Source organism: Marmota flaviventris, chromosome 14 (assembly GCF_047511675.1).
Source record: "Marmota flaviventris isolate mMarFla1 chromosome 14, mMarFla1.hap1, whole genome shotgun sequence".
Taxonomy (NCBI): domain Eukaryota; kingdom Metazoa; phylum Chordata; class Mammalia; order Rodentia; family Sciuridae; genus Marmota; species Marmota flaviventris.
In genome coordinates, this window is record NC_092511.1 from 20,971,164 (window position 1) to 20,997,226 (window position 26,063).

Here is a 26,063-nt window from a genome sequence, read left to right on the forward strand (position 1 = left end):
AGAATCGATGGAATAGGCAGGTGAGATGATAGGGCTATTTGAATAAATTAAAACGCTGTTACATTACCACAGACCTCTGATTTTATAAAAGACTTCATAGACAGCAAAATCACTTTACAAAGATTAATGATAGATAAGTTTTGCTGTGTTTAGTTTCCTATAAGGAATTGGTACTGGATTCCCAATGACTTGAATCAAAAGAAAAAGTGACATCTGATATTGGCATATATTCCTGAGTCTATCCAAGTACAGTGTAATAAACATCTCAGTATTCCTCTGTGCAAGGTAGGTCAAAGTGGTATGAGTTTTCTCAACTGTGCAATAGAAATGGCTGCAGAGAAGCTAAGAAACATGTAGTTACATAGTAAAGACAACAATCGGGGTCAGACTTGATATATATTACCATTGTGATCCATGTGTGGCTTTGTTGTAGACGAAAACTATAAAACATGGTACCAAAATAAAATGCAACCTTTTTTTTTTTGGTGAAATCCTGTTTCTCTGAAATGAGGAAAACCCACTGTGTTTAAGAATCAAATCACTGTTTATAGAAACAAATTAGACTACATCAAGGTTTTCTGTTGGATGTTGTATGACTGGACTGAAATGTCCCTCTTTCACTTTTATATTTTCCTCATCCTCTTCTTGCAGTGCTGGTTGAAAACAGGGGAGGACCCCATGAGGCTGTCAGTGGAGTGGGAACCATAGCTGCTGTCTGAGTCATCAGGGCTCTGAGGTATTCCAGCTTCACTCATGCCTGACATGGGCTCCTCAAAGACATCACTGCCCAATACACCATGGCCAGAGACATTGCCTTCTTCACTCTCTTGGGGCTCCATTTTCACATGAGCCAGGTTCCAAAGAGGAGAGGCATTTACCTCTGCACCTAGAAATGTAGGCAAAAAACACACACCTAGTGGTAAGCCACCAAACAAAGGAGAATGAATATCCCACCAAGGGTCCACTAATGTACTTTGAGCTCAGTTTTTTCACTCTAATTGTGTACTTGGCTGGAGAATGTGGTTGTTATTCTCTGCTTCAAAATGTCAAAAATATCTTCCTTTCTTATTCTTCTACCTTACCTTTATCTAACCTACTTGCATTTTTCCCCAAACCAAGGAAGTAAAACAATACAGGTGGAACAATCCCCTGCCTTGTCTCAGTGGCACGAAGGCAGACCTTGTTCAGTTCATTACTTTCCCTGTCCTTCCTTCCTTCCTTTTATGGGGCTGTCTTATGCCTCTTCCTTTTGTTTGGGTGCCTCTGATGCTCTCTAAGACTATGAAAACTTATTGATCACTACAAAATGCTGAAAGCAGTTCCCTTCCTCTTTCCACTGACAAGAGACATGCTCCCTGTGTCTTTGCCTGTCTCCCACCCCATGTATTCCAGCAATGCTGTTCTGTGATCATTACTTCTTCTATGGTGAAAGGCTCTCTTCCCTATATTTTCATGCTTGTATGTTTGTTTTTATTTTGTGGTACTGGGGATTGAACCCAAGGGCACTCTACTACTGAGTTACATCCTCAGCCCCCCCCCCCTTTTTTTTGAGTCAGGTTTCACTAAGTTGCTGAAGCTGGCCTTAAATTTGTAATCCTCCTGCCCCAGCCTCCTGAGTTGCTGGGATTATAGTTGTGTGCTAGTGTGCCCAGCTATTCCTGACACTTCCAACCAAAAGTATGGTCTTAATTCTATTTGGGCCACATTTGAGGATTTGTTATTTGAGTCAGTTGAGCATTGATAAAGTGACTGTATTTGTAAATAACTGAATGCCTAGATTAATTTCCAATTTAACTGACTCAAGTTATGGTACTTAAGGTAATCATAGCATTTATTTGGAAGAAGAGGCCATCTGCCTCTAGCTTGGTAGCCCTGTTTCAATCTCCAATTTCTTGGAGTATTCTAGCAAGGAAACTCAAGTTTATCCATCTATCTGGCAGCCTCCTGATTCATAATTACAAGCATCAAGAAGGACTAACACAGAAGACTAAAGAAGGGATATCTACCCAATCAGTAGGATCAGCTAAATCCACCTTGGTCAACAGGACAACACACATTGCATCCATACTCTAACTGGATGGATTTTTTAAATTTTGGTTTTGATGTTGAGGATTGAACCCAGGGGCACTTTACCATAGTTACATCTCCAACCCTTTTTGAGTTGGGGTCTTGCTAAGTTGCCAAGACTGATCTTGAACTTGTAACCTGTCTTTGGGATTATGGATGTGCACCACTGTGCCCACCCTTGAGATTATTTTATAGAATACCTATAAAGTTGTGCTAGTCCTCTGCTCACTAATTAGAAGAATTTTGCTATCTCTAGATCACTGAAGCTATATTTGTTTTAGGACTTTCCATTCTGCTCACTCCTATTTTTGTTCTCCCACCTGATTCCAAAATGCCACTAAGTTCTCAGATTGGCAGATCTCCTAGAATCAAAATGAGTATGTTGATTTCTCTTACTTGAAGCCTGTGGGGAAGCTTCCACTTCCAGATTAGATGGGAAGCGCTCACTCTGAGCCCCGAGGACTCCCATGGGCAGGGACTGGTCTCCAGAAGCAAGGTCAGCCTCCAGTTCCTCACTGACAGGAAAGGTGATGTCACTCACAGGTTCCTCCTTGATCTTCACGGGTTTAGTGTCCTCTGTGGCCTTCTCAGGATTGACAATCCTTTCATATTCTTCAGAGAGTTGCTTACTAATCTGTTGGCAAGCAAGAGTTAATTTTCCAAGGATATGTTAGAAGCAAGTTGGAGAGTCAACTTGCAGCATCCCATGGAAAAGCCAACAGAATATAAGTTAACAGATGAGATTTAAATTTCCGCTGCTAGGCTGGGCATGCAGCTCAGTTGGTAGAATGTGCAAGGTTCTGGATTCAGTCTCTAGCAGAGTATAACAGTTAACAACAAAACAATTTCCACTGTCAATGGAGGGAATCTATTTAAAATAGTAAGTTCCAATTTATGTGGCAAAGATGTATGTAGAAAATTTGTCAGAAAATTGTGTATCATTAAATGGAAGTTATATAAAAGCAAAACACTAAACAGACTGTTTTACAGGTAAATCAGAACTAGGATAAAAGATTACATTTTTGTCTACAAAAACTAACAATTGACACTTATACTCTGGGTAGATAGTGAACAATGTGGGAAATCTGTATTGCTTAGCTAAGTCTGTTGATTAGTGTTAATAATTAACAATTAAATTTTAGATTTGGGGAAACTTGAAACAATGCTTAAGGCTCTAGGGGTTGGAGAAATATCTGTAGTCTAATAAAAACTGGTGCCCCCATTCTGAGGGCAATATCACCTCACCCTGTCTTGTTTTTCATAGCACTTAATGTTACTGAAATCATTAGTTTTTTGTTTACCTGCCAGATTCAGGAACTTGTTAACTGCCATATTCCACAATGTCTGACTCACAATAACTTCAAGAAATTTTTGTTGAATAAAAAAATGCTAACCACATTCTCTCAGACTCCATATCCTTGTGTATAACTTCTTCCAGAGGAATTATCAATGAACAGGGCCATCCTTGATTTAAGGAGGCTGCTGGTACCTGCCAGGTCAGTGATGAGGCCAATGGAACACAGTGAGGGCCATGAGAACAGTGTAAGTTCACTGTTCCCAGATCCTGTGCTCTATACTCCAGAGCAAATATTGTGGGATCCTGCTGAACACCCCTAAGCTGGACCTCTATGCCCACTTCTCCACCATGTCACCTCACCTGTAGCATATAACTGTGATAGTCCTTGATGCGGTGTTGCCAGAACTTCTGGAGGGAGAGTACACTGCCAATACCCACTTCATGGAATACCTGCTCCATAACATCAGGGAAAGGAGTGTGTCCCAGCCGGGCTTCCCGATCCACAGCAAAGCGCAGCAACTTGGTGAACTTAAGGCAATACTCATGTGCCACATCAGTTAGTGTTTCCAGGACACTTTCATTAGCACATTCAAAGCCTGCATGAGCCAGGATTGTAGCCACTGCCTGGTAGAGGAGCTGCCGACAGGACTGCCAGCTGAGTTCAGTCACAGGTTCCCCTTTCCCACTGAAAGTGAAGACACAGTAGTGTTACAAGTGACCTATCCTGTTTTCCTGGAGGTTTTACAATTCTAGTCCAGTCACTAGCCTACATTTCCAAGGAAATTCCATCTAGGTATGCAGCTCAGTTTCATCCTGCTCTCAGGGCATGTCTCAGCAACCCTATTACAAAGTTTGAACAGGGAATACACGTTTATGATAAGCAGTTCAAAGGTTATCTAGTAAAAATGAAGCTTCTTCTCCTACCAACTGCTCAATTTTGATCACTTCTAAGATTCATTTTAATAGTACAGTTCAGATACTGCTCCATGAAACTCCAATTATTTCACCACAACGTTAGTTTCCTGGGTAATATTTGTTTTTGTTTTTGTACTGGGGATTGAACTCAGGGATACTTGACCACTGAGTCATATCCCAGCCCTATTTTGTAATTTTAGAGACAGGGTCTCACTGAGTTGCTTAGTGCCTCACCATTGCTGAGGCTGGCTTTGAAATCACGATCCTCCTGTCTTAGCCTCTCAAGCCACTGGGATTATAGGCGAGTGCCACCACACCTGGACGTTCTGGGTAATATCTGAACTTTCAGAAGTGCATAGTTCCAATTAGAAGATTCTTAAACAATTATAAGAGAAGCTCTTTAACTGAGATGTCAAATCAATTTTATAAAACCAATTTAATACACACATACCTAAAAAACGTTTTCAACCTATCCTATGCTATGAAATGGGTAGGGTCCATATTATTACATTCCTATTTGTCAAGTACGGAAACTAAAGTCAGAGAGGATGACTTGCTAGAGGTTGTTTAGGTATTGTTACTAAAATAGTGGAGCTTCTGATTCCAGATCCCATATTCTTCATATATTTGCCCCTAACCATTATGGCAAAAATGTTAATTTTTTCCCCCCAAAAAAGCTGTCTACTTGACTAAAAATAACTTTTAACAAGCTTTTAATAAGTTACTGACCCCGAAATTTCCCATCTTGCTTCTGTCCCTCTTTGACAAAGGAATTTTTTGTATAAATAAAAATAAAACACAGCATAAAAAACCATTAGTTCTTTGTCCATACCTGGCATATGTACATTGTGCCTGAAATATCCATTTTACTATTTTCTCTCTAGTAGCAACTACTGCAATTCACATAATAGTTTTTTTTTTTTTTTTTTTTGCGGTGCTGGGGATTGAACCTAGGGCCTTGTGCATGCAAGGTAAGCACTCTACCAACTGAGCTATATCCCTAGTCCTCATAAAATAGTTAAAAAATATAAGACAACCAATGGCCAAGTAACCCATTTAATATTTCCATTATCATCCCCATAACCAGGCTAAAAACCTCAGGAATGACTAAAAAACAGCTAGACCAGTATCACTTTACTTGATTTACTTGATTTACATGAACTTTTTTCAATAGAAAAAAATTGGCACCCTATAGCTGATGCAAATTATTTTTGTTATATAGTTTTTCCAAATATGCATAAAACAAAAATAAGTATAAACTTTTAACAATTACAATTCTCATTAACGATTAAAATAGAAATTTGACACACAACTACAAGAGTAATGGTGCACACCTGTAATCCCAGCTACTGGGGAGGCTGAGGCAGGAATATGGCCGGTTTGAGGCCAGACTCAGTAACTTAGTGAAACCCTGTCTCAAAATAAAAACTTAAAATGGCTGGGGATGTTGTTCAGTGGGAAAGCATCACTGGGTTCAATTCCTAGGACAAAAACTAACACCCCCCCCCAAAAAAAAAAACCCAAAACCAATAACAACAACAACAAAACTCTACAAAATTATAAATGAAAGCATCAATTTAATATGATGGTCAAGTAGAAACTACATTGCCTTCAAAATGTGAATTTGGTACTGATTGCTACATAGCAGGTTTTTTGATAGTATTCATGTTAGTTTGTGCCATATATGGAATAACACAGTTATCCCCCTCCCACTTTCACTATCCAGTGATGACTGGCATATGTACATTGTGCCTGAAATATCCATTTTATTATTTTCTCTCTAGTAGCAACTACTGCAATTCACATAATAGTTTTTTTTTGTGGTGCTGGGGATTGACAGAACCTTTAATTACACAATGTGTTTTGCCATCATATGGCCTGACTGCAATCCTTACATATTTATTTCTGTTTTTTTTTCTCATTAGTTTGGGACAGTTAAAATAGTAACTATTGGGCTAGGGCTGTGGCTCAGCAGTATCGCGCTCACCTAGCACGTGCAAGGTCCTAGGTTCGATTCTCAGTTGAAGTAAACAAAATAAAGGCATTGTGTCCAACTACATCTAAAAAATTAAAAAAATAAATAAAATCCCCCCTCTTCTTCCTGATGGGGAGAGTCACAGCCTTTGGGACAGGAGTCCCCTGTCCCACTGACCCAAAGGGGACTGTTTCTCCTTAGCTAGCAAAGCAATAAACCTTTAAAAAAAAAATAGTAACTATTGAGCTGGAGTTGTAGCTCAGTGGTAGAGTGCTTGCTTAGCACATGTGAGGCCCTGAATTCAGTCCTCAGTACCACATAAAAATAAAGAAAGAAAATAAAGGTATTGTGTCCATCTACAACTAAAACATATATTTTTTAAAAAAACAGTAACTATCATCACGAATAGGCATATGTAATAAATGATATATGTAATATTCTTGTCAAACATCTTTAACCTGAATTCAAACTTGAGGATATAACCAGCAAATCCAGTAAAGAGGACATTCTACAAGACCAATGACCTGAACCTGTAAAGATAGTAAAGAGCATAAAAATCATATGCAATGCATGAATCTTTGAATTGGGGAAAATATATCTATAAAAGATATTTTGGAGACAACAGGAGAAATCTAAATCCGGACTTTTGAAACAACATTATTTAATGTTTATTTACTTTGGTGTGGTGATAGTATTGTGCTTATGTAGGAATATTCCTTTATTCTTAGGATATGCATGCTAAAGAATTCAGGGGTGAAATTATTGTGACATGTAAAACTTTAAAACGTTTGGCATAAGCAGTATGTGTATGTGCATAACATGTATTTATTGTGTGTACATGTGTGTATACAAATGTATACATACATAATGTGAGAAACTTAATATAGTAAAATATTAATCATTGTTGAATGTAGGGAAAGAGTATTTGGATGTTTGTTGTACTACTATTTGAACTTTCCATAGGATTGACAAATTTAAAATGAAAAAGAAAAAAATTTGAAATGAAAAGAAAAAATGTAACTGGCATTCTGAAATCTAGTAGTAATGCTAGATTACAAAGCAGTCATTCAGAGGATCTGGACCAGAACTTCTCAAACTTAAATGCCTATATCAATCTCATGAGAATCTTGTTAAAACTGCAGATTCTAAAAAAAAAAAGAAAAAAAAAACCAAAAAACTGCAGATTCTGATTCAGTAGATCTGGGTGGGATCTGAGCTTCTGCATTTCTAAAAAGCTCCCAGGTGATGCTGATGCTCCTGGTCTTGGACCAGATTTTGAGTAATAAAGATCAAACATTTTGGCATTATCGTTTCTTAAACAATGTTATCAAAATGAAAATACACAATTTAAAAATTCTTCTATAGACTTGCAGATTCCTAATAATACGAGAATAAGTCCATAAAATCCAATTTGAAGCTAAACCCATAATATTCATTTTATATTAAATAAACTAGACTCTGAAGTCTACAAGGCCAGGGCCCTTTCTACATACCAGTGTATTATCTTGCTCTTAGTAAAGCGCTTGGCACATAGTAGGCACTCAATAAATTTCTGTTGCGTCGGAAAGTCTGTAACTACAGACTCTGGATTCTGAAGATACAGGTTCAAGGTAGACACTTCTCACTAATTGGAGGAGCAACCTTGGCCAAATCAATCACTCTTATCCTCAGTTTCTTCATGTAGAAATGGAAATTCTATTATAGGCTTAACAGCATTGCTGGGAAGATTACTTGAGAAAAATAAGATACAGCAAAGTTTTGCCTTACCGATAAAAGTCACTCTCTGGGTCACTGTGCCGGATCTGGAATGGTGCATTGGGATTCTTACAATCTAAAGGTAGGAGATCATCAGGTAGAGGAGGTGACCCAGGGCAGGAGGGAAGAGGTTCACTCTCCTCAGTCTTTACACCTTCCATCTGCTGTTGATTCTGGGCTTGAGCAGCAGCAATAAGGTTGCGAAGACGTCGGTTATGTTGGATCAACTGAATGGTATGGATGGTGAGGCTGCATGGCTCTGAGGGGATGTCTAACATAGTGGGGGGCTTGGGTTTGTTGGCTGAGGGTTGGTGCAGGGGTGGGTCATGTACTTCTACCAGACGGAATTCCCGTGGGAGCAGATCAAAGGAACTTCTGTTGGTCTGGCTTGAGGACATTGGTATCTCTCCCCAGTATCTCAACATTTTTGGAATAAGATGGGAAGAGCTCTCAGGTTTAATGTAGAAGCTATCCTAAAAATAATGTTTAAATCTCTGGCAACTGTAGGTTATAGGCTTCTATAGTGAAAGATATGAAGTCTAGCCAATTATTTACATAAAAAGCAAGTTAAGAACACTTCAAAAAATGTCAGTATTGGCAAAACTGTAGGACCAAAGATGTTCTCCCTGGAGAAATGAAGAGAAATAAAACCATTAGATGTAGACAAAAGACAATTCCTACTAGACTGAACCACAAGGTAGAATCTGAGTTATTAGTAAATTAAGAGCTGCAATGGTGTCTGGGACTTAGTAACCATGTTTTCTATTTCATTTCACTAACTCATTACCAGAACTACCATCATGACAAATTCTAAACAATTTGCAAGGCATGATACTTAAATATGAAACCTGGAGTATTTCTCAGAACATTTTTGACACGCTAGATCAATAGGAGGAAGGAAGTAGTAGGAGGGGTTCTTTTTGTGTGTGTTAAGCATGGTAACATTTAACTGATCCTTGTGGGAAACTCTGTGAACATCTAATCTAGTCTCATGCTTTCAACTTTTGACATATCTAGGGAAGAATGTAAGATCTCTCTGCTTCTCATTGATATCCCTTACTCTGGTCTCTCTTTGTATTTAATAATCACACTGCAGCTAGAAAATCTTTTAAAAACTCAAATTTAATGACTTCCCATTGCCCACTGGAAAAAGTCAGAATTTTTTTGGCTTACCAATCAGCAAAATTCACAATCTGGTTTCAACCCACCTTTCTAGATTCATTGCCCATACGTCTCTTCAAGTTTAACAAATATTTATTGAATGTCAGGCATTATGTGAGGAAATGAAGACCAATAGTGCAAGTTCTCTGTCCTGAAATGAGAGAGAGAGGAACAAAATGATTGTGTTAAGTACTGTTCTAAAGACATAGACCTGTTACAGTAGAAGCCAAAAGAAGGAGCTCCCTGAACTAAATGGCCACTTTAATTCTAACAATATCATACTACTCAGTTTTTTTTGAAAACGCTAGGCATTCCCACAGTTTTGACCCTTTAAACTGTGATCTCTCGCAGAAATGCTCTGCCACACAGAATACAAGTCCCTAGCAGACTTGTATTCACCCATTAAGTTACCACCTTCCATCACTTCCCCAATACATATCCCTAATACATATGCTAATGTTCATTGCATGCCTCTATCACAGCCTTTATCCCTTAATTTTAATCTGTATTTAATCAAATTTGTTCTCCCACGTATGGGAGATTATGGCTATAATTTGGGTACAGTGTCTGGCATTTATTGATACCTTATTATGTGCTGGACTTCACCTTTATTATTTACTTCAATTCTCCCTAGAACTCTACAAAGTAAATGCAAATATCCCCATTTTTCAGATGCGGAAGTTGAGGCGGAGTCTTGTGCAATGTCACAAATACGGAAGGTGAAAGATCAAGACAGTCTCCAGAGTCGGCACTCAACCACTGAACTATGCTATCTCAATAATTCATTTCGGAAAGGAAAAAAATGAATAAACGAAACAACCACCACCAAAAATCACCCTCTTCCCTAACGTCACCGAAAAAACTAGGAAGGACAGGTACCGAACCTAAGGAATGCCCAAGTTCCTCCGGGGGGGCTCCTCGGTCACCGTCAGCAGGCGCAGGCGCCAATCACAGGATCCGGGGGACGCCTGACGAGAGGGCCGCCGGGAGATGGGCAGGTGGGGGTCTGAGCCCAGACGAAGAGAAGCCACAATTCACTGTCGTGTTCCAGGAGCCGGCTGGGTGCCTGTCCGACTCCGAGAGGTTGAGCGAGGGTCGGGTCAGGTCCGGAAAACTGATTTGTTGCTTAGCGGTCCAACACTGTGCCGGAAGTGCTTCTATCCTATCAGGCTATGCCACAGGAAGTCATTACAATCCTGTTGCAACCTCTAAAGATGTCCCCATTCTGTAAGGCACTACGACAGCCTTTTCCTGTCATTATGACCTGCCTGGGCCACGCACCCCTTTACAAAGCTCTGGGACTTGACGGAGCAACCGAATCATCCCTGCCCAGAGAAACCGCTTCGAGTTGGGACGAGGGCGACACGGTCAGGAACGTAGAGAGCGAAGGGTGAGGATTCCTAGGAACATATTTCGACATCGCACTCGGTTAAGGATGGCAGATATTCCCTCTCTGTCAGAGCCTCCAGTGTCGCTAGAACTGAGTGGCGACTTTAAAAAGCCAGCCCTGCCGGCGACCCCAGCAGTGCGGAGTAAGGCTCCGACCGCCAGTCCCGCAAACCCTGAGGAGGTGAAGAAGGAATGGCCCACGGAGCCGCGGGACTCTGACTCTACGGAGCCCGACGTTCCGCCTCGGCGGGACAGCGGAGAGACTAGGAGTGGAGAGACTAGGAGTGTCCAGGAAGAGCAGCTGCGTCCCCCCACCGCGGTTTCCTCCCCTGGCGGCCCGGCTCGAGCTCCGCGGTACCGAGAGCCGCCGTGGGGCAGCCCAGCCACGGCCCCCTATAGCCTAGAGACCCTGAAGGGCGGCACCATCCTGGGCACCCGTAGCTTAAAAGGGACAAGTTGCTACCTTTTTGGGAGGCTGTCTAGCTGCGACATGTGCCTGGAGCACCCTTCGGTGTCTCGGTACCACGCGGTGCTCCAACACAGGGCGTCCGACCCGGACGGAGAATGCGACGGCCACGAGCAGGGCTTCTACCTCTACGACCTGGGAAGTACCCATGGCACGTTCCTCAACAAAACTCGAATCCCTCCCCGCACCTATTGTCGAGTCCATGTCGGGCACGTTTTCCGCTTTGGTGGTAGCACCCGGCTCTTTATCCTGCAGGTAAGTAGAAAAACCTAAAATTGAAATCTCGAGTCTTCACCATGCTGGAATCTTGAGCTTCGTAAGCTTTGGTTGAGGAAGGGTATTCTCCCAGTCAGCAGTGACAAAAGTGGAGAAATCAGTCTGCATCCTTATTTCCGGACCTTTCAACTTACTGCCTTATTTCTGAAAGTAACTCATTCTTGAACTCTAAAAGTTTGTTTTGTTTTTGTTTCGGTGTGGTTCATCAGGGACCAGAAGAAGACCGAGAGGCAGAATCCGAGTTAACAGTAACACAGTTGAAGGAACTGCGCAAGCAGCAACAGATGTTGTTGGAGAAGAAGATGCTAGGAGAAGATTCAGATGAAGAAGAGGAAATGGATAACACGGAAAGGAAGAGGAATACTAGTAACCAAGATGATGAGATGGGTTGTACCTGGGGAATGGGTAAGAAATTAAAATTGCTGCCTGAGGTTAATATTTTGAGTTACTAGTGGTGCAAATTTAATTTTTTTTTTATATATATGACTTTTCATTACTCCTTGAACTAGGACAATTTGCACACCAGGTACCCAAATTCCAGAGAGTCATTACATTTACTGATGTTAAAAAGGATTTAAATCAAAGACACTAGGATGTATATATACACACCCCTCCTCCTGCCCCACTCCCTTTCTGGGAATTGAACCCAGGTGCACCAAGCTATATTCCCAACCCCCCCCCCCCACCCTTTTTTTTTTTTTTTTGGTGTTGGGGATTGAACTCAGGGGCACTCCACCACTGAGCCACATCCCCAGCCCTATTTTGTATTTTATTTAGAGGCAGGGTCTCTCTGAGTTGCTTAGAACCTCTCCATTGCTGAGGCTGCCTTTGAACTCATGATCCTCCTGTCTCAGCATCCCGAGTGGCTGGGATAGCAGGTAGGTGTGGTGACCCCTTTTTATTTTTAGATAGGCCACTTGTTTGGAATCCTCCTGCCTCAGCCTCTCTGAGTAGCTGAGATTACAGACATGTCCCACTGCACCCTGCTTCTGTGGCTATTTTAAAAATGTGGTTTTTTTTATACATCTTTTTTTTTTTTTTTTTTTTTAATTTTTATGTGATGCTAAGGATCAAACCCAGTGCCCTGCGCATGCCAGTTGAGCACATTACTGCTTGAGCCACATCCCCAGACCCTGAAAATGTGTTTTTAATTCACTTTATGTTTGAAACTTCCAGAGCATACAGTTATGCTCAGGTGAAAATTACATTTTTCACCATTTAAAGATATATATAAAGTGGGCTAGAGTTGTGGCTTAATGGTAAAGCACTTGCCTGGAATGTGTGAGGCCCTGGGTTTGAGCCTCAGCACCACATATAAATAAGTAAAATAAAATGAAGGATCCATTGACCAACAAAAAATATTTAAAAAGAAAAAAAGATATATATATTAATTACTGACCTCATTGCTATTCAATTATCACTGGAAGAGGTGTAACTACATTCAATCAAATAAAATAGAATGTTATTCAATGTAGAATATTCTCTTGAATTTTTATAGTTTGTTAAAATACCCCAAAAGGTAAACCATCATTAGAGAAAGCTGGTCCCTTAGCCAAAGGAATGAATTGAATTTCCCACAAACACTGTCATTTTAGAGGATGGATATTCAGACAATAGGACTATAAAAAAAAGAGAATATGTCCTTAACGTGTAGGACGGAGCACAGGGTAAATATTCTGAAATTATTTGTGCTAAGTGCCAAAGTTAGGAATCACTAAGGGAGCAGTTACTGAGACTTCCATATACCTTTGCTATCTAGCATGGTAGCTACTACCATATGTGGCTGCTTGTAACATGTAACATGGTTAGTACAAATTTTCAAGTTTTGTAAGTGCAAAATTACACTGGATTTCAAACACAGTGTGAAAAAAGAATGTAAAATATCTTGGTCATGATAGTCTTGTTACATGTTGAAATGACAGTAATTTAACCTGTTTCTTTTTATTTTTTCAATATAGTTAATAGAAAATTTAAGATTAACATATGTGGCTTTCTGTTGAACACCACTGATTTCTTAGCTTCTTGGAAGACTTTATAAGTTTATAAGCAGAAGGGTTTTTGAGCTGGAACTTAAAAGAAAGGAAAAGTAGCTCCTATGAAGCTGAGTGTTAGAATTGGTACTCAGAGTAAGGACTGAGGATTTTAAGGTAGTGAGTCTACCAGTCTATTTGACAGATAGGAGAAGTACTTAGAAATTATATTAGAGATAAAAATATTAGACCTGAGTTTGAGAGAAAGAGAATGCCAGGCTGAGGAACTCAAAGTGTGGTAGGTAAATTTTGCCTTTAAAATAAGTGATGGAAAAAAATTAAGGTGCGACGGAAACAAGCTTTGACTTGTCATATAATTTAGAAAATCTGAAGATACTCATAGTGCTGGCTTTGTGGCTATTTCACTTCCCACACCCAACTAAACTTTCTTTTCATCACATATAACTATATCTTTATGTAGAATAAAAGAATATTGGGTATATTTCAGACAATGTCCTCTCATGTCTCATTATTTTTCCATTCTTTCTTATATCCTGCAGGAGAAGATGCTGTAGAGGATGATGCAGAAGAGAATCCCATTGTCTTAGAGTTTCAGCAGGAAAGGGAAGCCTTTTATATAAAGGACCCAAAAAAGGCTCTCCAAGGTTTCTTTGACCGAGAAGGTACGTAAACAGTTTCTGACTTAACAGTAAAATGAACTTCAAACTTAGAAATGCTTTATTTTATTTGCTGTCTTCCTTGTTCAGTTCTTGCCCTTATCGTCAGTTGCTTCAGGCTTATTTTTGGTTTATTGGTTGGTTGGTTTGTGATGCTGGAGATTGAACCCAGAACCTCATATATGCCAGGCAAGTGCTTTACTACTGAGATATACCCCCAGTCCCAGGTTTATTTTGAAAATAATAAAAAATCTTGTTAGTTTTTCTTCCAATCTTAGAAAAAGAAAGTACTTTTTTCTTAACTCATTTCATTCTTCTTAAAAGATCTTGGACTTTGTTGATAGGGAAATTGAGCCAATCCCTTATAATTTTTTGTTTCTAATGCACCTGATCTTCATAGTTCTTAACATGGATTTCAACTTAATGTGATTTTAAATGTTTCCACAGAAGATTGTTTCAGTAGAGGTACTTTAAGAGAACATCTAGGGGCTGGGGGTATGGCTCATCGCTAGAGCGCTTGCCTCGCATATGCAAGGACCTGGGTTCGATCCTCAGCACCATATAAAAATAAATAAATAAAAGTTATTGTGTACAACTATTAAAAAAATAAAAATAAAAAGAGAACATCTGTGTATATTTATATGTGTGTTATGCATATATGTATATTATTTTACATGCACATGAACACACATACACAGAGTCATTCCTGTGCATCCTCAGGGATTGATTCCTCCTCATCAGGATACCAAAATCCAGTGATGCAAGTGGCATGGTATTTGCATATAACCTACTCCCAGCCTCCCATGTACTTTACATCATCTCTAGATACATACAATATCTAATATGTGTAAATGGTTGTTATACTTATTGTTTAAGTAATAATGACAAGAAGAACAAGTCTACATGTTCAGAACACAATTTTTTTCCCTCTGAAGATTTGCAATGGATTGAATTTTAATAATATGATATATAATCGTGTGTGTGAGAGAGCGAGCTGGTTGCTTTCTATACTTAATATTTATGCTTCTAAAAATGAACTGCAACAAAAGAACTTAAATCTACAACTTATAGAAAGTGTGAAAACTACTATGGAGTGAACAAAACTGTGTATGGAGAATTGGTTTATTTTTGTTTGATTTTTAGTGGTACTAGGGATTGATCCCAGGGCCTTGCATATGCTTAGCATGTCATCTATTGCTAAGCTGCCCACCCCCCTAGCCCAAGTTGATTGTTTTGATATGAGTTTTCGTTCCTCTGTATCATGCTCATTCTAGTTTTATTATCAGATGGTAATCCCTAGGAATGAGAAGTAAAATGTATTGAAATTTAGTATTCAGTGTGATATGGAAATTTGATTTCCTCATTTAACCTTTGCCTCTCTTATTGTATCAACCCCTAATTTTTAGATCCTATTTTTAAAATTATATTTCTTCCACAGGAGAAGAACTAGAATATGAATTTGATGAACAGGGACATAGCACTTGGCTCTGCAGGGTGAGGTATGTTCTTTTTTAGTAATATCTATTTCTGAAAAAGGGCCAATTTCAGGTTAATTTATGGTTGTAGATAACAACCCAAAGAGTAACTTTAGTCTGAATTTTAGACTATTCCTAAATTTGTGCCTTGATACTATAACTACACTTATGATATTGGAAGGGGGATGAGATTTGTAAGAGGTAGAAGGAAAAAAACTTGAAGTCTAACCTTGGCAAGATAGAACAAAATTGAGAGATTGAAAAGCCATCTAAAAAACATGACTGTCATCACAGCATATTAATTGTTTTCATATGAATTGGAGCTTTAATTCCCTCAAATTCCCCCAATGCAGATTACCTGTGGATGATTCAACTGGGAAACAGCTGGTGGCTGAGGCCATTCACTCAGGAAAGAAAAAAGAAGCAATGATTCAGTGCTCACTGGAAGCTTGCCGGATCCTTGATACTTTGGGATTGCTGCGGCAGGAAGCAGGTCAGCATATGGGGGTCATTTTTCTTTAAAAAGGAAAACTTAAAAGGCAATAAAATCTCTTTTCAGGAGGAATATGTAAATTGTATAGAATGTTTTAAAGAAAAAATTCCCTATCTCAGTATCCTAAGGTAGCTACTGTTTATGTTCTTCCAAACATATTCTATACATATGTGTTTAGAACTAGAGCCTGCTGAGGTTATAACTCAGTGGTAGAGTGCTTCCTAGAATGTGCAAAGCCCCTGGGTTTGATATTTAGAACTTAAAAAAAAAAAAATTAGAACTAGACTCTCTAATAAGAAACATACACTTGTCATCAATGCAGTCTTGTTACTTGTGCTTTTTTTTTACTTTCTTAACATAAGAATGTGTCATGGATTATTTGTATCAACACAGTAGATTTTCCTCATTTAAAAAAAAAAAGTGGCTAGCTGGGTGCTGCGGCACACTCTTGTAATCCCAGCGACTTGGGAGGCTGAGACAAAGGGATCACAAGTATGAGGTCAGCCTCACCACTTAGCAAGGCCCTCAGCAACTTAGTGAGACCCTGTCTCAAAAAATAAAAAGGACTGGGAATGTAGCTCAGTGGTAAAGAGTCCCTGGTTAAATCCCCAGTACCAAAAAAAAAAGTGGGGGGCTGGCTATACAATCATTTATTAATGAGGTCTATATTATATTTTCAAATATCCTAAAATTAATTAATTTTTTTTTTTTTTTTTTTTGTAGTATTGGGGATTGAAGCCAGGGGCTCTTAACCACTGAGTCACATCCCCAGGCCTTTTTAAATGTTTTATTTAGGGACAGGGTCTAGGTGAGTTGCTAAATTACTGAGGCTAGAGATGAACTAGCTGTCCTCCTGAGGCTGGTGATGAACTCACTATCCTCCTGTTCAGCCTCCCAGCAGCTGGAATTAAGGCATGTGCCACTGTGCCCAGCTTCCAAAATTAATTTTCAACATTGCCAAGTAACTTATGGCTGTCTTTATTACAATAAAATGTACCTGTTCCCTGCCCTAATCCTGTTCATTTGTCGAGTTTTTCAACTTTTTTCAGTCATTTCTTCTGGCACTTAAAAAATACCTGTATTTCCAAGAAATAAGAATATAGTGTTTTATTTTGAGTCACTTATTTTAGACATTACCTATTGACTCCATTTAATTATTCAATATTTATTTGATTATGTTGATACAAATAATAGTCAGAGCTCAACAGTTTTGTTTTCCCTAAAGATAATGTTTATGTTTTTTTTTCCATGTGTTTGGATTTGTTTTTGTTTTTTATTAACCTCTTTCCCATTCTTCTCATACTTTTCAATAGGCTTTCAATATATTTTTTCACATTGTTCAATCATATTAATTATCAGTTCTGAGTATTTTTTGAGACATTCCTTCTGAAGAGTACTACTTTCCTTCTTTTAGACCTTTAGGCATATTGCTTTCTAGATCTGCTGCAAGACTGTCACCTGAGACTTTGACTTGCTATCATCCTTGAGGATTTCCTCTAGGATTGGATTTTCTGTTACTTAATTCTCATATTTCTTGGCTTATTCCTTTGTTTTAGTGGTCTTTTTCTCATTTATCTTTTTCCTTTTTTATGCTGATTTTTTTTTCATTACTCACTGATTTTTAAGAGCCTTTTGCTCAGTAAACTGACCATTTGTTTTAATTTTTTTTAAACATTTATTTTTTAGTTGTAGTTGGACACAATACCTTTGTTTTATGTATTTATTTTTATGTGGTGTTAAGGATCAAACCAGGGCCTCGCACACACTAGGCGAGTGCTCTACCACTGAGCCCCAATCCCAGCCCTGTTTTATTTATTTTATTGTTGTAAAATGTACATAAGAGGGCTGTATCTTAGTGGTAGAGTACTTGCTTAGCATGTGCAAGGTCCAGGCTTCAATTTCCTGCCAAAAAGTAAAAAAGTGTATGTGTATATACACGTGTATATGTGTTTGTGTGTGTGTGTGTGTTTGTGTGTGTGTGTGTGTGTGCACGCGCGCACGCGCACACACGCACATATATATATACGTATATATGTATGCACACACATACACAACATAAAATATACCATTTTAAATATATAATTCAGTGGCATTAGGCGTATTCACATTACAACCATTACCACTGTTCATCTCAGAACTTTTTAATTATTTTGTGTTGCAACTGTACCAAGTTCTTTTTCCTCTCCAGAACCTTGAGAACTACCATTCTATTTTTCCCTGTGTGAATATGACTACTTTAGGTACCTTGTATAAATGGAATCATAGAATAAGTGTCCTTTTGTGTCTGACTTATTTTACTTAGCATAATGTTTTCAAGGTTTAGCCCTTTTTTGTTTGTTTGGTTGGTTGTTGTTTTTTTTTTTTTTAGTGTACCAGGGATTGAACTCAGTGGCACATCCCCAGTCCTGTTTTGTATTTTATTAGAGACAGGGTCTCACTGAGTTGCTTATCATCTCATTTTTGCTGAGGCTGGCTTTGAACTTTTGATCTCCTGGCTCAGCCTCCTGAGTCGCTGGGGTTACAGGTGTGCACCACTGTGCCCAGCTAGCCCTTTTTTGTGTGTGTGGGTTGGCAGCTTGTGGAAATCCTGTTTAATCTGCTTGCCTTTTTTCTCTTTATAAAATTTATTTCATTATTATTATTCATTATCATTCTTTCATTTTATGACCTCTAGTATCTCGGAAAAGGAAAGCCAAGAACTGGGAAGATGAAGATTTTTATGATAGTGATGATGACACATTCCTTGATCGCACTGGCCTTGTGGAGAAGAAGCGTCTTAACCGAATGAAGAAGGCTGGGAAGATTGATGAGAAGCCAGAGACCTTTGAATCACTGGTAAGTTTTACTTATAAAATTAGCTGTGGTAGCTTGTTTGTTTTGTTTTTGTTTTATAATCAATGCATTATAGAAATCTCTTTTGTGATAATTATAATTTTAAAGTAGTGTCATTAAAATCTATAATCTATAAATTTAATGATAACAAACACTAGTCTTATCCAAGATGTTGGAAAGAAAAATATGACTTGCTGCTAGAAACTTTGCTCCAGGATTATATTAATCCATTAATGAACATTTTTTTGAATATGATATTCCCCAAAAAGAAAAGAAAAAGTTCCAAATTAGGGCATCCAAGGTGAAATTGACTTTAGGACTGTGGTAGTCAAGAGGAATCGAAAGGATTTTGAGAAATATAGTATAGTGTCAGTCTGGAACAGTATATCTTTCATGAAATTATCATAAGGTGTGGTATGCATTTAACACTGTGTAGTAGAATTCAGAGCTTAAAACATTATCCAACATCTATCTGTTCTTTCGATTCATCAATGAAAACAAATGCCTAGAAGTGCTTCTTTTGAAGTAAAATCTGAGTTACTTATTCTGTTTAATTCTGAATTCTTTCATTTAAAAATTAATTCAGCTAGAATTAAACCAGTAAAAAGTAATAAGGATCAGATTTTGCTGGCCTTTTGAACTAATCCGCTTAAAGCTTGTAGTAACAATAGTGAAAATAGGAGGATGATAAACAATTGCAAAGAGGGAAAACATTTGCTAACCCTGTTGATCTGGATGTTACAGGTTGCAAAGTTAAATGATGCTGAAAGGGAACTCTCTGAAATTTCTGAGAGGCTCAAGTCCTCAAGCAAAGGTAAGGCTGTCATCAAATATTATTGAGCACCTAGTATATATACTGCATTGTGTTAGGCTCTGGTTAATAACATATATAGAATATGAAGGTTTTCTAAGGAGCAGTATAGTATAGCATTTTGGAGCTAGAAGGAACATTGTAAATCGTTTGGGCTAACCTCTTTATTTAACAGTTGAGTAGAATGAAACTCATTCTAAGTCACTTCCCAAGGTCACATAGCTATAATCTGTTTTCTTATTCCTAATCTCAGTAATGTTCTCTAACTAGCTTTATATAAGTGATTTTTCTCTAGAAATTTTGGCTGAATTTAAAAGTATTTGGAGTAATCTGCCTAAATATGTATTATCCCTTTCTTGGACAGCTCTGTCAGAGTCCCCACCTCAGGATTCTTTAGATGCATTCATGTCAGAAATGAAATCAGGGAGTGCATTAGATGGTGTGTCCAGGAAGAAACTTCATCTCAGAACTTTCGAACTGAGGAAAGAACAACAGAGGCTTAAAGGGTTAATAAAAATTGTAAAGCCAGCAGAGATTCCAGAACTAAAAAAGTAAGTAATCCGTTGATATTTGGAATTTTAAATAAATGTGGTGTTTAATACCCTGAATTTCTCTTTTATCTTCTTAAATAATTATTATAATTATAGAATTTTTTTTTTTTTTTTAAGCTGTGCTGGAGATTGAACCTAGGACCATCATGCATGCTAGGCATGTGCTCCCATATCCCAGCCTAGCACAGAAAACCTTAAAGCATTGGTCTTATAGAGTAACTAAAACCCCATTTAATTTGTGAACTATGGATTGTTGGAGGATTTTCAGAAGAAACTATGTAGATTCCTGATTCACTGGAAGGCTCTAAAGTTTTTTACTTCATCTTTTGCTGCACAATAAACTTTTCATAAAAACAACATGCACAGAAACCAATTTAAGACCTGTGAGCCTTACACATAATGCACACCTGTAACCCCTATTTGGGATACTGAGGTAGGAGAAGTTCAAGTTTGAGGCCAGCCTGGAAATTTAGTGAAACCCAGTTTCAAAATTAAAAAGAAAAAAGAAAAAAAAATTGGGGAGGAGGACCTGGGGATGTGGGGATACAGCTTAGTGTTAGAGCAGTTGCCTAGCATGCACAAGGCCCTGGCTTCAATCCCAAGTACTGGAAAACAAAAACAAAACTATGAATAATAAATAGATAACCAACAACCCAAGAGAAAAATAGGGAAAGGATATCAACCAGCAGGCCTCAGAAAAAGAAATACAAATTATTCCTAACTATATGAAAATATGTTCGACCTCACTTGTTGTAAGAAAAATATAAATACTACAATGTAACACATTTTTTATCCATGAAATTCACAAAAACTCAAATATACTGTGCCAGTGAAGCCATGACTAAAAGACATTTCTTGAAAGGCAAATTATTATTATTTTGTTATTTTTTTTGCTTTGTTGAAAGGCAAATTGTGATTTTCCCTATACAGGGCAAATTGGCAGTTTCTATCCTGGTTACAAATACATATGACCTTTGAGTTAATTATTATTAGATGTAATTATAATTTCTAGAAATTGGTTCTTTACATTCTTAGGAAATGAACAATATATATTGTAGCATTATTTATAGTAGTAAAAGATGAGAATCTACCTAAATATTTATCAAAGGGAATGGGCTAACTAAATTATAATATACATATATAATTGAATATTATGTAGCTGTAAAAAAATAGGCAACTAAGTAAAATGTGGAAACATTGTCAGATATATTAAGTAACAGAAAAATGTGCATCAAGGATTGTCTGTGGTAAAGAAAGAATACATCAGTAGGCCATTGCTTGATTATATATGTATGATCTGTTTAGGTCAGGTTCTCTAAAAACAGACTCTGAGATAGATATTTGTATGCAAGTGATTTACTGAGACAGTGCTCTTGGGAGAAATTTGTAGAGGAGTGAGGGAGCAGGATAGGTAGAGGAAGAAGCTGGGCAAAGAAGTAGTTTCAAGAGCTGTAATGGCATCACAGATGCCTTAGAGACTAAGAGCTTGGGCTTTTATACCCGCCACCCAACCTTTTATTGACGATGGATAGTTGAGAAAGGACACACAGGAATTCTGAGAAAGGTGCAAGTGTGGACCTTTAGCCATCAGTGTCTGCAGTACCTGGTTGTCCTCATTAAGAAAATCTGAGAAGGATTCCAGCAGCATATGCTACTGTATATCTGGCAAGATTTATAAAAAGCTGATAACAAGGGGTTGGGGTTTTGGCTCAGTGGTAGAACACTTGCCTAGCATGTGTGAGTCACTGGGTTCAATCCTCAATTATTTATTTTATAAAAATAAATAAATAAATAAAGGTATTGTGTCCACAACTAAAAACATTTTTTTAAAAAAGCTGATAATATGCAAATATGGTACAACAAAGCCCACTATTTTGAATAATTAATATGCACCAATAAAGAAAAAAAGGTTTCAAGTGCTTTGGTACACACCTATAATCCCAAATACTCAGGAGGCTAAGGCAGTAGATTACAAGTTTAAGTCCAGCCTGGGCAATTTCGCAATAAAAAAGTATTGGAGATGTAGCTCAGTGGTAGAGCACACCTGGGTTTGATCCTCAGTAACTCTCTGCCTCCCCTCTCAAAAAACTTTTTTTTTTTTTTAAGAAGCTGATAACATAATTGACTCCTGGGAATGGGAACTACAGTGGGTGGGGGTCAGCAAAAAGAGAGAGACTTTTCACAATATATATACCTTTATATACTTTCTGAGTTTTGAACCAAGTGAGTATACTTTCTATTCAAATATATTTATTTTAAAAAGAAAATCCTATGTCAAATATCCATACTGCTGTAGGTCTAAATTTATTGTAATGTGGTTACAGTTTTAGTTTTAAATATTAAATAGCTGGAAAATTAAATATCATACTAACAACTGGAGATGTGGCTTAGTGTAGAGTGCTTGCCTAGCAGGATTGAAGTCCTGAGTTCCATCTCCAGCATTGCCAAAAAAAAAAAAAAAAATAGTATTATCATCATATTATCAGTTTTGTTGTAGTGAAACTATTTCTTAATAAAAGCAAATCTATCCCTTGGGGGTGGGGAGAAACATCTCACTATAGATGTGTGAATATTTCTTTGGGTACATTAGGCATATAGTAGGCAAAGGTTTAGATGCCCTTTTTATTAGAAAAACCCCAGTTCTAACAATGAATGTGGAGAGAGAGAGAAGAGGGAGATACCTATGATGAGGGACCCCAGGAGCTGGACCCTGATTTACTTCTGAAACAAATGGCTGGAAGTTGTGAAGTAGGATGTAGCTTGCCATCTTTCTCGTTTTTCTTTTCTTCTTTCTAGTTGTAAATCTGGGGTTAAACCAGCAGAGCTAGGTTAGAGCTCACTAGATTAGCCTGGACAAGGGCTTGACACAGCCACTTTTCATAATCAGGAATGATGATCTTGTAAAATAGTTTTACAAAATTTTTTTTTCTTCTAATGTTGGGAATTGAACCCAGGGCCTTGGGCATGCTAGGCAAGTACTCTACCACTGAACTATATTTCCACCCCCTCCCATAGTTTTAAATTGAGTCTGTACATGTCATTCTTGACATTCTTTTCTCAGGAGTGATAAATCTTGGACTTGGATGCTTCTAAAAACCACAGAGAAAAAGCCAAAAGCACAAATTGGCTAACATTTACTAGACATTGAACTCAGTGGCACTCAACCACTGAGCCACATTCCCAGTCCTAGTTTGTGTTTTATTTAGAGACAGGGTCTCATTGAGTTGCTCAGTGCCTCACTTTTGCTGAGGCTGGCTTCAAACTCGTGATCCTCCTGTCTCAGCCTCCCAAGCCACTGGGATTACAGGTGTGCATCACCATGCCTGGCTTACAAATTGTCTTTTAATTCCTATATTTATCATTCTTAAGAACCAGTTGAGGGGCTGAGGTCGCGGCTCAGTGGTAGAGCACTTGCCTAGCATGTGAGAGGCACAGGGTTCGATTCTTAGCACCACATATAATAAATAAAGATCCAATAACAACTAAAACAATTAAAAAAAAAAAAAAAAAGAACCAGTTGAAAATTGTTCAATTTGTGTGAATTTTTTTTTTAAAGAAAAATCTCTTCCTTTAAAGGAAGGAAGCATAATCTAGAAGTGAATTTTGTTAACTTTGCATTTGGGAAAATTATTGGGTTAGATTAATTCAAATTCATTTGGAGACATCTAGAAGATTATCAAGTCATTTCTAAGTCAGATTTTGAGGATAATTTATGAGTGAGAGAGTATGTATAGGGGCTGGGGAACGATCCAGTCTTTCAACTTGACAGTATTTAAAATTTTATTCTATATGGTCTCATTAAATTTTGAAAATGTAGAATAGATTGTTATAGAAATAAACAACCCCCAGGAGCACAGTTCAGGTGGGATCTCAAAAAGTAGTACTAGCTACATGGGTTCATCCACTTCTGAAGGTGGTTAACTGCAGGAAGTTTCTTGTTTTCATTAGTTAATACTATTCAATATAGCACCCAATAGGTAGGTACATGTATTATTAAAGCTAAAATTTCTTTTTTTCTTCTGTTTTTTGTTTGTTTTTGTGTGTGGGTTTTTTTGTTTTTTTTTTTTTTTTTTTGGTTTTGTTTTGTTTTCAATACTGAGATTGAACCCAGGGGTGCTTTACCTCTGTGCTACATCCTTGGCCCTTTTTTTTTTTTTTTCAATTTTGAGACAGGGCCTTGCTAAGTTGCTGAGGCTAATCTCAAATTTGTGATTGTCCTTCCTTAATCTCCCAAATTGCTGGGATTATAGGTATGTGCCACTGTATCTAGCTAAAATTTCTCTAAATAACATTAATTGTTCAGTTTTTCAGTTATACTAGCCACATTTCAGGTGCTCAGTAGCCACATGTGGCTGGTGTCTACTGTATTGGATAGTGCAATATAGAAAATTTTCATCATTGCAGAAAGTTCTGTTGGACTCTACTTTAGTTTGTCAGTAAATACTTAAGTCCCTCATCCCTGTGTATGAAATTTGTAACCTGATGGCATTATATAGGAATATCTACATATTAAAAGGTACCTTCTCAAGCCAGGTGCTATGGTACAAATTTATAATCCTAGCTACTTGGAAGTTTAGGTCTTAAAGTAAAATAAAAAGGGCTGGGGATGTAGCTCAATTATGGAATGCTTTCCTAGCATGTATGAGGCCCTGGTTCAGTCTCTGGTAACATACCCACACATACAAAGATGGAAAGACAATAAATTTGTGAATGTATGTATAGGAGAAAATAAATAAAGAGCTTAGTGTTATCCATAGATTTAGGTATCTACTGGAGATCAGAGAGGACTACTGTGTAGTGATTCCTAATCCTAATCACAAATGTCCAGTTAACCAGTATGACATCTAAATTACCTAACTTAATGATGGTGAGAAATAGGTTCCACAGAGTTAGACTTCCTAGGTTTAATTCTCAGCTCTAGCAATTACTTTTTGGGTATTTTGAGGCAAGTTAATTTACTTCTTTGGTCATCACTTTTTTCATTTGTAAATTGGAGGTAATGAAGATGCAAAGATTAAATGGATAGCACTTAAAGTGCTGGTATACATATATTATTGACATGATTGTCTTAAGTTTTACTATTTCTGTTGTGTCTAGCAACTATTCATAACATTGTTTTTGTAAATAAGAACTCAGGGGACATATGCAGGGTAAACAAATTACTTGTGAGTTTAATTTCACCTTGATCATCCTTTAACTTGTTAAGTCAGCCCCTTGGGTGGTGTTCTGAGCTAAAAGACATGTTTCTGCTTCCTCTGGAGGCTCCCTTCTTGTTGGTGGTCTGTGTGGTTGCCTGATTTCTCTTTTCTTTCCCTTCTTGGCTACTGGCCTAGATGCTCTCTAACTTCTCCCTCCACTTCTCTCTTCAGAGTTGAATTTCCAAAGTTTCTACCTAACTCTGCCTCCCAGACTTATCCTCCAAGCAACTCCTAGTTGTGATCCTCTCTCCTGCTCTTTCACTTCCTTTGAGCCAGTCTTTGCACATCCTCCAGACTAGCCCAGTCATTTAATAGCTATTAAATATCTGCTATTTAATGTAGTAGAAAAACATCTGTGTTATTACCTTTCTCTGTCTATGAGGCTTATAGGGATGGGTGCAAAGGGTCATGATTTAGCAGAGGGTATTTCAGGGTCAGGCAGGCAGGATTTTTCTGGTGGTCATAAGAAGGGAATGGGTTCTGACTCTGATAGGGAGAAAGGTGGTGAAGCTGGATCCCAAGAATGCCACTAGGGAAGGGGACAAGACTTAATTCAAAGATGGCAGGCAGCAAGTGAGCTTCAGAATAGGCCAGGGTAGTCAGTTCCTCATAAGGTCTAAAAGTGTCAGTCCTGTCCTTATATTCCAGTTTGCAGGAGTGTCCCATGGTCCAGGTGAAGGCAACATGGGGCTTTTTTCCCTGGTCTAGTTTGGTTCTTTTAAGTTTTCCTGTTTCCTTAAGCCATCTCCTCATTG

At 38.1% G+C, this 26,063-nt stretch overlaps 2 protein-coding genes across 4 annotated transcripts in view; one reads left to right on the forward strand and one right to left on the reverse strand.

The window, feature by feature from the left end:
* Positions 1–58: 58 nt before the first annotated feature.
* On the reverse strand, positions 59–10,327 carry Supt7l (SPT7 like, STAGA complex subunit gamma). Of its 3 annotated transcripts, none has more exons than XM_027933367.3 (6): positions 10,055–10,327; positions 9,218–9,321; positions 8,022–8,635; positions 3,725–4,049; positions 2,464–2,701; positions 59–886 (listed from the first exon to the last, which is right to left on the reverse strand). In XM_027933367.3, the coding sequence occupies exons 3-6, from the start codon at positions 8,432–8,434 to the stop codon at positions 624–626; spliced, it is 1,239 nt and encodes a 412-aa protein (XP_027789168.1). In that variant the 5' UTR covers positions 8,435–8,635; positions 9,218–9,321; positions 10,055–10,327; the 3' UTR covers positions 59–623. The 3 variants fall into 3 exon arrangements, with proteins under 3 accessions (XP_027789168.1, XP_027789169.1, XP_027789170.1); XM_027933368.3 differs by having other exon boundaries at positions 10,050–10,327; XM_027933369.2 differs by lacking the exon at positions 10,055–10,327 and adding an exon at positions 9,755–9,851.
* Positions 10,328–10,371: 44 nt separating this feature from the next.
* Slc4a1ap (solute carrier family 4 member 1 adaptor protein) overlaps positions 10,372–26,063 on the forward strand; it is a 28,514-nt gene continuing 12,822 nt past the window's right edge. The window contains exons 1-8 of the mRNA XM_027933366.2: positions 10,372–11,280; positions 11,511–11,706; positions 13,832–13,954; positions 15,387–15,447; positions 15,777–15,916; positions 18,591–18,751; positions 19,493–19,562; positions 19,924–20,110. Coding sequence (XP_027789167.2) covers positions 10,606–11,280; positions 11,511–11,706; positions 13,832–13,954; positions 15,387–15,447; positions 15,777–15,916; positions 18,591–18,751; positions 19,493–19,562; positions 19,924–20,110 — 1,613 coding nt within the window. The 5' untranslated portion in view covers positions 10,372–10,605. The remainder of the gene's footprint in view (positions 11,281–11,510; positions 11,707–13,831; positions 13,955–15,386; positions 15,448–15,776; positions 15,917–18,590; positions 18,752–19,492; positions 19,563–19,923; positions 20,111–26,063) is intronic.

Coding starts and splice junctions, on each gene's coding strand:
- Supt7l (XM_027933367.3), bottom strand. CDS start 8,434: ATGTTGAGATACTGGGGAGAGATACCAATGTCCTCAAGCCAGACCAAC. Junction 4,050..8,021: donor CCAGAGAGTGACTTTTATCG/GTAAGGCAAAAC, acceptor CTTCACTTTCAG/TGGGAAAGGGGAACCTGTGA. Junction 2,702..3,724: donor ATCACAGTTATATGCTACAG/GTGAGGTGACAT, acceptor GCTTGCCAACAG/ATTAGTAAGCAACTCTCTGA.